At 51.7% G+C, this 14,889-nt stretch overlaps 1 protein-coding gene across 2 annotated transcripts in view; it reads right to left on the reverse strand.

The window, feature by feature from the left end:
• The window catches only part of ALDH1L1 (aldehyde dehydrogenase 1 family member L1), an 81,134-nt gene that overhangs the window by 44,038 nt on the left and 22,207 nt on the right, over positions 1 to 14,889 (reverse strand). For both annotated transcript variants that reach the window (XM_014846088.3, XM_070493339.1), the window contains exons 5-9: positions 13,788 to 13,889; positions 12,927 to 13,016; positions 11,862 to 11,999; positions 9,297 to 9,422; positions 5,813 to 5,904 (exon numbers count right to left, since the gene is read on the reverse strand). In XM_014846088.3, the coding sequence (XP_014701574.2) occupies positions 5,813 to 5,904; positions 9,297 to 9,422; positions 11,862 to 11,999; positions 12,927 to 13,016; positions 13,788 to 13,889 (548 nt within the window). The remainder of the gene's footprint in view (positions 1 to 5,812; positions 5,905 to 9,296; positions 9,423 to 11,861; positions 12,000 to 12,926; positions 13,017 to 13,787; positions 13,890 to 14,889) is intronic.

Below are 14,889 nucleotides of genomic sequence, written 5' to 3' on the forward strand. Positions count from 1 at the left end.
GCAATTATAGCAAAGTTTCAGGGTACAAAATCAACCTACAAAAATCAGTTGCATTTCTGTACTCTAATAATGAACTAACAGAAAGCGAATTCAAGAATACAATCCCATTTACAACTGCAACAAAAAGAATAAAATATCAGGAATAAATTTAACCAAGGAGGTGAAAAACCTACACAATGACAGTATTGAAAGATATCGATGATGACATAAAGAAATGGAAAGATGCTACATGCACATGGATTGGAAGAATAAACATAATTAAGACGTCCATACCACCTAAAGCAATCTACAAATTCAATGCAATCTCAATCAGACTCCTAATGACATTCTTCACGAAAATGGAACTAAGAATCCTAAAATTCACACAGAGCAGCAAAAGACTCTGAATAGCCAAAACAATCCTGAGAAAAAAGAACAAAGCTGGAGGCATCACAATCCCTGACTTCAAAATATACTACAAAGCTACAGTGATCAAAACAGCATGGTACTGGTAAAAAAAAACAGACACACAGATCAATGGAGCAGAATTGAAAGCCCAGAAACAAAACCACCCATCTACGGACAGCTAATCTTCGACAAAGGAGCCAAGAACATACAATGGAGAAAGGAAAGTCTCTTCAATAAATGGTGCTAGGAAAACTGGACAGCCACACGCATAAGAATGAAAGTAGACCATGACCTTTCACCATACACAAAAGTTAACTCAAAATGGATTAAAGTCTTGAAGGTAACATGTGAAACTATAAATTCCTAGAATAAAATATAGGCAGTACACTCTTTGACATTGGTCTTAGAAGCATCCTGCCGAATACCATGTCTACTCGGGCAAGAAAACAAAAGAAAAAGTAAATAAATGGGACTACATCAGACTAAAGAGCTTTTTCAAGGCAAAGGAAACCAGGAAAAAAGTGAAAAGACAACCCACCAACTGGGAGAAAATATTTGCAAATCATATATCCAACAAGGGGTTGGATCTCCAAAATAAACAAAGAACTCATACATCTCAAAAAAAACAAATAACCTGATAAAAAAAATGGGCAGAGGATCTGAACAGACATTTTTCCAAAGAAGATATACAGATGGCCAACAGGCACATGAAAAGTTGTTCAACATCACTAATCATCAGGGAAATGCAAACCAAAACTACAATGAGATAGCACCTTACACCTGTTAGAATGGCTATAACTACCAAGACAAAAAATAACAAATATTGGAGAGGATGTGGAGAAAAGGGAACTCTCAAACACTGCTGGTGGGAGTGCAAAGTGGTGCAGCCACTATGTAAAATGGTATGGATATTTCTCAAAAAATTAAAAATAGAAATACCATATGACCCAGCTATCCCACTACTGAGTATTTATCCAAAGAATTTGAAATCAACAATTCCAAGAGACTCATGCATCCCTATGTTCATTGCAGCACTATTCATAATAGCCAAGACATGGAAGCAACCCAAGGGCCCATCAACTGATGAACAGAGAAAGAAGATGTGGGATATATATAAAATGGAATACTATTCAGCCATAAAAAAGACAAAATCATCCCATTTGCAACAACATGGATGGACCCTGAAGATATTGTGTTAAGCAAAATAAGCCAGACAGAGAAAGATAAACACTACATGATTTCACTCATATGTGGAAGATAAACACATGGAAGAAGAGAACAGATTAGTGGTTATCAGAGGGGAAGGGAGTCGAGGCTGGGCATAAGGAGTAAAGGGGCACAAATGTATGGTGACTGACAAATACTTATGTACAACTGAAATTGCACAATGTTATTTATAATGACCTCGATAAAATAATTTTTAAAAATATCAATTGCATTTTTTATGGAAATAGAAAAAACAACCATAAAATTCATATGGAACCACAAAGGACTCAATAGCCAAAACAATCTTGAGAAAGCACAAAACTGGTGGCCTCACACTTCCTGATTTCAAAACATATTACAAAGCTACAGTAATCAAAACAGTATGGCACTGGCATAAAGACAGACATATAGGCTAAGTGAACAGAATGAAGAGCCCATAAATAAACCCATGCATATATGGTCAACTGACCTACAACAAGGATGCCAAGAACACATAATGGGGAAAAGATAATCTCTTCAACAAATGGTGCTGGGGAGACTGGATATCCACACTCAAAAGACTGAAATTGGACCCTTATCTTACACTATACACAAAAATAAACTCAAAATGGATTAAAGACTTAAACAAGGATCCGAAATTGTAAAACTCATGGAAAAAAACACAGAGGAAAAGCCTCATGAAATTGGTCTTAGCAATGATTTCTTGGATATTACACCAAAATCATGAGCAACGAAAGGAAAAATAGACAAGTCAGACTATGTCAAACTAAAAAGCTTCTGCACAGAAAGAGAAACAATCAACAGAGCAAGAAGGCAACCTATGGAATATGAGAAAATATTTGCAATGCATTTATCTGATTAAGGGGTAATACCCAAAATATATAAGGAACTCATACAACCTAATAGAAAACTATTAAAAACTTTTCATTTAATCCAATTAAAAATAGGCAGAGGGCTTGAATAGACATTTTACCAAAGCAGACATACAGATGGCCAACAGCAACATGAAAAGATACTCTACACCAGTAATCATCAGTGAAATGCAAGTCAAAACCGTAATGAAATATCACCTTGCACCTATGAGGGTGGTCATTATTAAAAAATAAAAAAACAAGTGCTGGCAAGGATGTGGGAAATTGGAACCCTTGTGCACTGTTGGTGGGGGTGTAAAATGGTGCAACCACTATGGAGAACGGTATGGAAGCTGCTTAAAACATTAAAAATAGAACTACCATATGATCCAGCTATCCCACTCCTGGATGGTTATCCAAAAGAACTGAAATCAGGATCTCAAAGAAATACCTGCACTTAAATGTTCATTGTTCACTATAGCCCAAAGGCGGAAACAACCTAAATGCGCACAAACAGATGAATGATTGAGAAAATGTGCTCTATACATGCAAGGGAATATCATTCAGCCTTAAAAAAAGAAGGACATCCTGTCACATACAACAACACGGTAACCCTGGGGGACACCGTGCTGAGCGAAGTATGCCAGTCACACAGGAAACACTGTATGACTCCACCTCTGTGAGGTGGCGAAGGCAGTCAGATTCATTGAAGCAGAAAGCAGAGTGGTGGTTGCCAGGGGCTGGGGGAGGGAGAACGGGGGTTTCTGTTCAACAGGTACAGTTTCAGTCATGAAAACTGAAAAAGTTTTACAGATGTGCTGTGCGACAATACTGTGCAGCAAGTACATTGTGCTTACGGTTAACAATACTGTAATGTACACCTAAAAACTTATTAAGAGGGTAGATCTCACCTTATATGTTTTTTACCACAATAAAAAAAGGATACACGCTCTTAACTATTTACAAAAAAAAAGAAAGCTTTCTCTGCATCCTCCACCAACCTCGGCTCGGAAGCTCTGTGCTGGCCTGGCTTGGCCTCAGGATATCACTCTCTTAGTTGTCTGAAATTCTTCCTCTTAGCATTACTTTTTAACAAAACACTGATTTTTATACTTCGCACTGATCATGGGAATAAGTCAGAGTGTGGTACAGAAGACCCGTAGACCCTATTTTCAAGCACACAGGCCCAATTTTGCCCTTTATATATGTGGTAGGTTGCAGAACTGGCCACAGCGCTGTACCCTCTTTGTAGTCCTGGCCTCAGGATGTGACTGCAGCATCTGCCATCAGGTGTTGAGTCCATGTCCCCATCCTGAGAAGCTGCGCCAGCCCCATGACTTGCATTGGCCGAGAGAATGCAGTGGATAGGATATGCTCATACTCCTAAGACCCTCTCGCTCCTGGGACGCTGCCACCACTACATGAACTAGCCTGGCTGGCCCGGCCCAGGGGCTGTCCTAGACCAGCCAGCCCCCTGGGCCTGGCAGCTGACTACAGACACTTAAGTGAGCCCAGGTGACATCAGCTGAGTCTGGCCCAGATCAGCTGAGCCCAGTCCAAACCGCTGACCACACAGAACCACGAGCTAAAGAAATGGTGTGGGTTTAAGCCACGATGTCTTGGGGCGGTTTGTCACCTAGCAAAAAGTAACTGGTGTGACACACCTCCCCGATTCTCATGAACTCATAGCTGCTCTTCAGCATCACCCCCTCCTAAGATCCTCCCAGAACCTCTCCCGGGGGGACCGCGTGGACTCCTCCTCCTCTACCACTTACACGAAGATTTTCATCAAAATATCACTAAATAGGGGAGAGCCTGCAGCCCGGATGACATGGTGTTACTCCATCCAACCTTAGGTGGACTTTTCAATTTGGTCAGATGGCATGTGTGTTCTTCTCTCACCCCAGAGTACAGACGTGAGCCTCCTCCTCATTTTCTCCCTGCACGTCTTGGAAAGTCTCCCATTGCATTCACAAGGGACTGGCTTTCACACATCCTCTCGCACCCTGGATGCCCTCCCTCGCCAGTGCACTGCTCTGATCGGCACTGCCCACGCTACAGCTCGACTGGTGGGACCAACATGCAGATCCTAGCTGAGTGTTTCTCTGAAACTCTTCTGCACACCATATTAATAACACACCCATCCTTCTTAATTGCGCACAGGAATTTTTCTCTACTTGAGCTCCACAGAGTTTCCTTTGCACCTTCTTGAAGTACAATTAATCTCTCCCCACGGTAGACATCTTTGCTTCTGCCTTCACAACACCACTTCCTCTACTTCTGGGAACAGCACTGACATTTCCCAAGGGGACAGCCTTCTTCCCTCTTTCCAGAGATGTGGGTTGAATGTAATCAACTCAACCTTTGACTCCAGAGGTGGGCACACGACCTAGCCTAGGCCAGTCAGAGACACCTCCCCCTGGCCAGCGATCAGCTCTTTGTGGGGCACATGCCTCCACCAGAGCCAGCCAAGTCTGAGTCTAGGACTCACGTGGAAACTGCCCAGAAGGTGACCCCCTCGCCACTGGTAACGTTGAAAAGACAAGAAATTAGACCAGAGCTACCGTGTAGCCATCTCGTCACTACGAGGAAAAATCCTGCCCTAAAGTGAAGCAACAGACGGTGACAATGTTAATGACATAATCTGAGCCTTTGGCGTAGTCAGCTGTGCCCAAAGAAAGCTACTGTGGACTTTCTGACTTTCTGTTTGCTTGTTTGTTAAACCTGTTTGAATTAAGTTACTGCTGCTTGCAAGCACAGGCCTTCTAATACACCTCCCATCCTTCCTGTGTACGCATTTCATACACGGTTAAATGGCAAGCAGGGCAATTCACAGGAAGTTGAAGAAGAGGTAACTGAATCTATGGTGACAGACTGTCCACAGGGCAGGAGGCCACTGACTGTAAAGGGGCAGGAGGGAACATCCTGGATGAGGCGGTGTCTGTATCTTGGTTAAGATATAACTTGTGTTATATGCGACACACATGTCACATAATATCTACATCATATACACGACGTAACTTGTGTGACTGGGTCTGCATCTGCCCTGTTTTCTGGCATCCACGCTCTCAGAGCTGTGAGCCACCACCTGGAATTCCAAGTCCCAGAGCGGCCACTATGACACCAGGCACCAGGCACCTTGGACAAGGACATGCCTGCCCAGCTGTCCCAGCTCCCACCAGTCCACTGGCTGGTAGTCATTCAAGGAAACCCCTCAGGCCCGCTCACATGGGCCCTTTCTGGAGCTCTGACCCGCACAAGATCCACAAGCATAACAAATAGTGGTCGTTTCCTGCCACCCAGTTTTGGGATGACTTGTGACACAACCACAGACACCTGGGACAGGACCCGTCCACTCCTGGGCCTACCTCACAACATCCACCGATGCAGCCCCCGACTTGAAGAAGTCAGTGGAGTCTTCCACCTCCAGGATGTTGGGGAGAATCCGTTTCCAGGCACTCTGCAAAACAGGCCCGGGGAAAACACAGTTCCCAGGGAGCCAGGAGCGGGTGTCCAGGCCAGAGCAGCTCCTGATGCGCACGGGCCGCCAGCGCCAGGATGGGCTCTCTGTGCACTCCAGAGAACCTGACAGTCCAGGAGTGACCATCTCCCTGGAAAGTAAGAGCCCGGGCCGCTCGCCTGTTGTCCTCATGCCCAACTCATCTTGACCCCAGCTTCCCTGCGGTCCCCACGCCAGTCCAGGGATGGCAGGAAGACGGACGTGCCAGAGCTCAGGGAGTGGCTGGGGACCCGGAAGGCAGGGCGCAGGCGCTCCCCAGACCCCTCACACCTGGCCCACTTTGGTGCTGTCGTCCAGGTGTGGGTGTCCCCAGCATGATCCTACTATGTGATGTTGCAGCGTGAAAGGGAGAGCAAAGTGGGGGGTGGTTCTGTGGGTGAAAAAGGGTGCACTGGCGTGGCTCAGGAGGCCTGTGTCTTGTCCACACTAGAAACTAGCCAGTTCTGTGCCCCTCTGTCCCAGGACCTGTAGAGATAGTGGTGCCAGCCAGCCAGCCTTGTGGACTAGTGTGGAAAGGGCAGTGACAGCTGAGAGGGCAGCACCCAGCCAGTCTCCCAAGGAGACCATCCAGCCAGTCAGGATGGGACAACTATTCTCTGGGTAGGCTCCTGGCCAGGCCTGTCAGGACAAGAGCCGGGAGGGACCTGATGCTGTGTCTGAGCTCGAGGCCACGGCCAGTCACTGACCTGGATGAGGAGTGGGCAGGCCCAACCAAGACCAGCCCTCCGTGACCCCTGGCCCAAGCTCCTCCTGGCTCCCTCTTCCTTTCTTAGAAGGGTATCATGGATTTGTCCTTGTCATCTTCTGTGATCATCAACAGCCATGCCGAGCCATTCCCTGTACCCACTCCATTGCTGCAGGCTCCCCGGGCCTCCTCCTGGGTCCTCACCCCCCAGCGATGCTCTCCCCTGAACCCCCAGCTCCTGTTTAAATCTTGGGCTTCCTCCAGGGCCAACTGCTGCATCACCTCTTCCCCGAAACCATCACTGACTGCTCCGATGGCAGGGACTGCACTCCTGAGACTCCCACAGTCTGGGATCACTGGTCACCTGCTGGTGTGTGGACACATCACCGCACGGCACCCATGAGATGCACCAGTCCTTATTGGATGCGTGTGGAACCTCTGAGAGGTAGTGTACCCCAAAGCCACACAGTCTCATTTGGGCCCTGCCTCAGCTCCTGACAAGCCGTGGAGATGCAGGCAGCCTCTTGATGACTCTGTTTCCTCTCTGTACAAGGGGCTAATAACAGCTGTGGGAGGAATCCTTGTATGAGGCAGGCAGAGCACTTGGAGTAGAGAAGGAGCTCAGTAAGTGCACTGTTTGTGCCATCTGCAGTGCCCGGCATGGCCTCGGCTCAGGAGGTGTGAGGCTGGGTTGGCCGCCCACAGCATGCCCCAGCCCACTGTGGACCATTGGTAATTTCTGCTGAATGGAGAGCACGGGCTGACCCCTGCTACAGCCACCAGGCTGGGGCCTCTCCACCAACACAAGGAGCTGCAGCCACCCACACTGGCCTCTCCACCGCATTCGCCTCCAGACCACATCCTGAAAGAGCTCAGCCCAGCTCTGAGCAACAGGCATAATGATAACGATGCTCATAGGGACAAAGAGAGGCTAGGACGCCAGCCCCCAGCCTGGGCTCCAACCTCAGCACAGTCCTCATCAGCCGTGACTCCCCCCCTCAGCTCCTCAGCTGGGAAGAGAAGGGGATGACAGAGCCTCATTCACAGAGTGGTGACGATAATTAAATACACGACTGTTCCTGAGTGTTTGGAACTCAGTGTAGAGGAGTTCAGAGACAACAGAAGGCTCTGCTTTCTTTACGACAGCTGTGAGGCTCGCTGACGGGCCTCACTGAGGTCCTGACAGGTGCGACAAGCCAACCCAGTGCAGACACGTTCTCTCCTCCCCCAGACGTGAGGGGGCGTGATTCTCCCTTCCCGCGGATGAGGGACTCAACGGCAGCATCTTCTGACTCAGGCTTGGCTTTACAAACACACAACCTCACACCATCTCGAGTGCCACTCGACTGTAAGCTCCAGAGCGGTTTGTCCAGCTGGCCTGTGATCCCAGGGCAAGCACAGGGCCAGGGCCACAGCCAGTGCTCCAAGAACATTTTTTTAATAAGTCGCCTTTTTCTACCAACATTCAAAATATTCAGCTTTCAACTAAGGAAGTTCTTGGTGCCCTCTGGAGCAGTGTGAGCTCCTCGTGCCCCTCCCTTGTCGAGTCCTGCTTTCTGCACTTGTCATTGATGCCCCGTCACCCATGTGTCCACCTCCTGGCCCACCTCCCTCCAGCACGGCCTCCTCCCTGCGCTCCAGCTGCAGCGCTCTCCCGAGGCTCCCCAGCACAGGCGGGCCCTCCCCGCTCAGGGCCTCGGCACTCGCTGTTCCTTCTGTCTCGAAGGTTCTCCCCCAGATCTTCTCTCTCCACTTGTCTCATCTCAACCCCCACACACGCCCAAGAAGGCCTTCCCTTCTAAAGTTGTCCCCCAGCCTCCAGGGACCTGTTCTCACCCCCTTCATAGTACTGCTTCCTGTCTGAAATTATTTTATTCTTTTTCTTGGTTGTTAATTGGCTTTCTTCCCCATGAGAAGGGACACTTCATGACATCAGGAACATTGCTTATTGTCATATTCCTGGTGTCTGGCTTAGTGCCTGGCATTTGGTAGGAGCTCAGTATGTATTTCCTAAATAAGTAGTTGAATACACAGCTGAATGAGTGAACAGCTGAAAATCCATCAATGCCATCTGTTCATTAATATCATGGCTTCTAGGGAGAGGGAGATGGACGGAGGCAGCAAGAAGGGCAGGGAAGGTTCTGGGAAGTGACCACTGACTCAACTTCAGCTGGAAGAGAGTGAGACTCAGAGAGGGACGTGCTCTCCAGCATCACAGGGGGCAGCTGGACTGGAGCCCAGGACTGCCTGACTAGGATGCCTGTGCTGCTCACAGCACAGGATGCTCCCTCTGGGGGAGCATTTCTGGAAGGTTAGAGTGCACATGTTCTCACCACAGGGTCACAGGCTTGGCATCTGACTCTCAGCTAGTCCAGGGGCTTCAGTTTCATTTGTCCACTATTGACAGTGAGTGCCTAGAAGAGTCAGACCCAGCTGGCCAAGTCCCAGGGCCTCAGTGGCAGAGGAAGAAGCGGCAGGGGATGTCAGTAAGCCCCAAGACCAGATAGAACCAACCGTGCCTGAAGCTGGCACATACATCCACAGAGGGTACATACAGCCCAACACCAAGGAGTGTGACTCATAAAACACATGTGCAGTGAGTGACCCACCCACCCACCCAGACGGCAGCCCTGAAGGGCTCTCTCACCCGCACAGCCTCGGCGGTGACCAGCTCTGCCTCTGTCAGTTCGAGGACACTGCTGTCGGCTCCCTTGAAGAAGTGTGAGGCCAAGATCATCTTCCCGTCCTCCAGCTGGATGTTCTTCACCAGCAGCTGCATGGGGAAGGATTCACAGGGCCTGTGGTTGCCCTCATGGCAGGGGAGAGAGCAATTCCACACAGAGCTGTGCTGGGCACCCCACCCGCTCCCTCCGACCCTCCCCAGGAGGCCAGCATGCGGAGTCTCAGATTAACAAGGAGGAGAGGAGCGGGGGGCTGCTATTCCAGGGGCACAGAGGAAACCACGGCTCATGCCCCCCCAACCCTCACTTTTCCCTGTCACTCACCCTCCACAACACTCACTTTCTTTTTAAATGCAGTGATTTTATTATTTCTATAAAAATGACGCCTACTTATGAGACAAAAGTTGTTTAAGCCCTACTCTGAAAGTCAATTGAGAAAACCAATCACTCCGCAGCCAGGGCCTAGAGACCCCATGGGAACATCTGAAAAAGGTCATCAGATGCCCCTCTGGGCAGTGGAGGAAGGATACGAGCAGAGGACATCTCTGTCTGACAGGAGTGGTCTATGAGGCCGGCCCCATAGCCCAGTGGTTAAGCTCCAGCGCTCCGCTTCGGCAGCCCCAAGGTTTGCTGGTTCGGATCCTGGGTCCTGACATGGCACCGCTCGTCAGGCCACGCTGAGGAGGCATCCCACACAGCAGAGCCAGAAGGACCCACAACTAGGATATACAACTATGTACTGGGGGGCTTTGGGGAGAAGAAAGAAAAAAAAAAGATTGGCAACAGACGTTAGCTCAGGTGCCAATGTTTAAAAAAGAAAAGAGTGGTCTACAGGAATGGTACATTCTATACGTGCCTGACAGAACTAGGGCCAGGTTCCCTGCCTGACCCCCAACCTGGTTCCTTTTGAAAATGTTCTGGAGCTTTCTGTGAGCTAAAGCCCAGCCAGGCCAGATGGAAGTTCCTGAGAGAGCTTCAACCAGCAGTCTCCACCACGCGGCCTCCTCTGCTTGCTGCCCCACGAATGTCAGGGAGGACACAGTCAGCAGCCCCCCAGGCCCCTTGCGGCCGGTGCCCCCATCTGCCAGCCGCTGCAGGGTGGGCTGTTAGTGGCCTATGCTTGCGCCCTCCTCCTCGATCACTGTTGGGGTAGAAGCATGGCTATGCACAGAGACGCCCAGGGGCTGTGCCTCATCGCCCTCCACCCTAGCCCAGGGCAGCGGAGACCACAGACTTAGTGATGTGAGGATACTGTGGACTGAGTGACATGAGGATATGGGTCAAAACCAGTAGATGCAATTCACACCACAGAGCAGGAGCGCAGGGTCAGACCAGGGCTGGACTGCTCCAGAACCCTTGTCTTTGCTTAGCATCATCCTTTGTCCTAGCCTGCTTCCCGTGTTGGACATGATCTTCCGAGAGAGCTCCCTGGATAAACCATGTGCCAAGAACTCCCACCTCAGATGCTGCTTCTCGGGCATCTGATCTAAGGAAAAATCACCTTCCAACTGCATGTATCAGTCATGAATCCCCAAAACACCCCACCACTGTGAGTCTCAGATGCTGACGGCAGTGCATGGCAGGACAGGCCCCAGGGGAGCAAACACCAGTCCTGGGCAAGCCACTCCCCACTCCGCCCGCCGACGCCTCCCCTCTCGGCCCGTCCACATGTCCCCACTCCGCCTGCCTGTACGCAGTGATGCAGCCCAGAGGTCAGCACCCATGGGGTTTGTTGAAATTCTCAAAAGTGCTCGGAGACCCCTGCCTGCCCTTCTTCTCCCATGCCCCTGATATTCCGAGGTCCGGACCTCCTCGATCACGCATGGAATGAGTGTTAATGGTAGAGTACCGCAGCCACCTGGTGAGCCTTGGAGCCAGAATGTTGGGGTTTGAATCTCAGCTTTGCCACAGACTAGCGTGGGTGACCCTGGGCAGCTTATTTAAATCTCGGTGCTTCAGTTTTCTCTTCTGTAAAATGGGTATAATACTAATATACATCTCATAGGGCTTTTGGAAAATTAAATGTAATACATATAACTTGTTTTAAAACAGAAAGCACTCCATAATATTAGCTTTACTCTGAGGTACAGAGTCTGCTCATAGGAAGCAGAGCATGTGATGTGCCCAGCATGGCACCCCTGTTAAAGAGAAGGACACTGAGGCACAGAGGCTCAGTGACCACACCCGGTGGTGCTCGGACCACTCTGTAGGACTAAAACGAGGCCCCAGCTTCAGGGCTCCCTGGAGAGGGCCTCTCCCTGATTCAGACACCCTTGCGGGGCACCAGGCTCTGGCCCAGGCGCCTGGTCAGGAAGAGCCAGGGGCTGGCCTTCCCGGAACAAAGAAGTGGGCCGTCCCAGCAGTTGGGGGCAAGCATGAGGTTTTCCGGACTCCTGGAGCCTGCGGTCTCATTTTGTCCTGTTTTCTCCAGAGCAGCCTGGGGTCTAAGTGGGGGGCCTGAGCCTCTGGACAAGAGTGTGTGTGGCCTTGAGCCTACAGTGCGGACCTGTGACCAACAGCAGCGCCATTACCATTCTGTCATCGTTCCCGAAGAGCACGAGTCCATCTTTGGTGACCAGCCCTGGCCGATGGGCTCCTGGGATGGGCAGCGCCTCTCCCTCAGGCACCAGGCCCACAGTGTTCAGTGTCGAGTTGAAAAACGTCAGCTTCTGTCAAGCACAGGAAAACCAGAGGATGGTGGATGGGCAGAGGGCCCCTGCCAGCAGCCCAGGAAGGGCCAAGCAGGGCTGGGGAGCGGAGGGGGCCAGGGCAGCAGCAGCAGCAGGGCGCAGCTCCACCACTCTGCCTCCAGGGACACAAGCGACCTGAGGAGCATTAGCAGCTCGGGCAGCCGTCAAGCTCTGTGTGCCCCAGACCCTTTGCACTGGTCGTAGCCTCAAACCTCAGGCAGACAGACGTGAGGAGAAAATCTGCTTAAGGCGTCACCGAGTGAGGACACTCGCCCTGGGGATGTCACCAAACACTGGTCACTTTGCAAAAGGTCTTGTGGCAGCAAGGGCAGCAGAGAGATTCCCAGACACAGTCTGGGCAGTCGGTCAGTGGACAGGGCTTCAGATAGTCCGGGGCTTCGTGGAGGAAACGACTGCCCACCACGGGGCACAGATGAAGGTCCCCGCTCACGGTCCTGCCAGCCCCTGCCTGTGAGCAAGAGCCTGTGAGCCCCGGGACGCCCCGTCTTCAGCATCTGGCCTGCCCACTGCCCAGTCCCTAGCCGGGGCATGCTGCCCTTCCCCCTTGGGGGGCCAAGTCAAAGTCAGAGTTGGACTTGGGTCTCTGCGAGCCCAGGGATGAGAGTCAAAATATTTTACAAGCGGTACAGCTCGACACCAGAGTTGCTGCAGGCCTGAAGGCCTCGAGCTGTGCTGGACCTTTACCCTTCAGCCACCAGGGGATCCCACAGATGGCAGAGAGGTCTCATGACCCGGGGGAGGGACCGAAGTGGCTGGAGACACTTGGGTGGGGCTGGGGGTCAGGGCAGTGGCTACTTGCTAACCAGCTCAAACATATTTTTATAGTTTTATGAACAGCGGGGCACACCAGTGCATCTAGCCCAATCCCAGCCACGCCAAACACACCTGTCCACAGGCCTCTGTCCAGGCACCTGGCACCTTGTCATTCCCACGGATCCAGTTATGAATGGCCTCTGCTGGTTGCTCCCAGTTGATCTGCAGACAGGACGTGTGCGGTCAGCCGGTCTTTCCCCACCCCGTGACCATCTGGACAACACCTCTGCCCTCCCCTCCCGCCGTGTTGACCCCTGGACAGTGCGTGGACCCTGGGGAAGGCACTGGGAAGTCTACTTCCAAACAGACATGAGTCTGAGCCCTGAGCCGGGCTGGGCCTCTCCCCGGGGCCCCAGTCCTGGGGCCCTCGGACCCTGAGTCTTTCACACGTAGGGTAAACTTCAGGAGGATTTGGGGAAGATCATGTTCTACTGTTGCTAAGATGGCCAAGGCCCGACACAGAGTCCCTGGCACAAAGCACAGGCCCATCCCATAAGAGCCCCAGCAGGTTCTCTTCACCTACGGGGCCCACAAGCCCTGAGTAGAGATACAGCCCAGAGGCCCCCCAAGGCTCCCCTCCCTGCGACAGCTCCAAGGAACTGATTCTCTCTCAAGCCTCATCTCCAAGACTTGTGGCACTATGGCTGACCTTTCACATACCTCCGCCCCAGCTCTTCCCCCTGGGCCCTGCCTGCCCATCCTTCCTAAAGAGGAGCAGGGAGGAGCCAGACGGCCGGCTCCCTGCCACTCCAAGTGCCACCTGCCTCCTCCTCCATGGCTCTGCTCATGCTCCCCGACCTGGGCTGCCCTCTCGTCTGGCCTTAAGCAATCACAGCCTGGCCACCCAGCCCCAGCTCCAGCTTTCCCAGGACGTCCTCTGCACCCTAGCCCTGCACAGGCAGGCTTCAGGCTGGGCAGGGCCCAGGCACTCACCTTGGCAGTTTCCTTCTTCTGAATGCCCTCATAAGTGGCTCCCTCCTCAGGCTGAGGGAGCCTGGGGGCTCTGCCCTCCGCGATCAGCCTCACAGCTTGCACCTGGGGAGACCTGGTCAGTCAGCATCCCCAGCGTTCGGACCCTCCCCCAGTCCCCGCCCCTGGGTTCACACGAGTCGGGACCCTCCCCACCCTGACCAGGCTTGTCTGACAAGGCCCCTGGCACACCAGGCCTGCGAAAGAGCTACGCCCGAATCTGACTCCAGCTTGTGCACAGAGGTCATGAAACCCGCCCTCTCCCCACGCAAGGTCTCAGAGTATTACACAGAGGGCCTCAGATCTTCTGTGACCTCAGAAGATTGTATAAACTGTGGCGCCCCGTACAGCTGCAGCACACACAAAAATTTCCATGTTTTCATCTAACACCTTCCCTGTCTTTTAAGGAGAATGGATGCTGAGCCCCAGGATGGGTTTGGAGGTCTGAGATTAAGCAGGAAGCAGTTTCTCTGTTAAAAGGAAGAGGACAGATGTGGGGTAAGGAGTGAGGGCAGAAGGAGAGCCCAGAGCCGGGCCGCAGTGACAGAGGGCCTGCGGCAAGAGAGCGTGCCTGAGCCGCTGGGCTGAGGCCGGACGAGCGCATCAGAAACGTGGCGCGGGCCTGCAGCGGAGGGCTCCATGGTGACGGCCATGCTCTACGTCTGCTCTGTGCTACCCTGGCCACCAGCCACGCACAGTTACTGGGGACTTGGAAGGCAAGCAGTGAGACCAAGGAATTCCATTTTTAATTAGAATTTATTTTAATTCATTGAGTAGCCCCCTGTGCCGAGCGGCTGCCACGTCGGACAGCGCAGCCCTGACGGGTGGTTTCAGTTGTTTCAGTGGGATGTGCAAGGCGACCACTTTTTCTGTCTCTCTAATCAGATCTCCAGCGGGTCCATTTTGCTCACTGCTTTTGTGAGCAAGTGGATTCCATGGGAGAGATTACAAAGAGGCATCTAGTTTAACACAACTTGAAAAATAAAAGGCAGCTGGCAGGAGAGAGGAGCCAAGGGCAAGGGGCAGCTGACACTCGTGTGGGGGTCACCACTTGTATGCTATGTGT

This window comes from Equus asinus, chromosome 21 (genome assembly GCF_041296235.1).
Source record: "Equus asinus isolate D_3611 breed Donkey chromosome 21, EquAss-T2T_v2, whole genome shotgun sequence".
Lineage (NCBI taxonomy): Eukaryota > Metazoa > Chordata > Mammalia > Perissodactyla > Equidae > Equus > Equus asinus.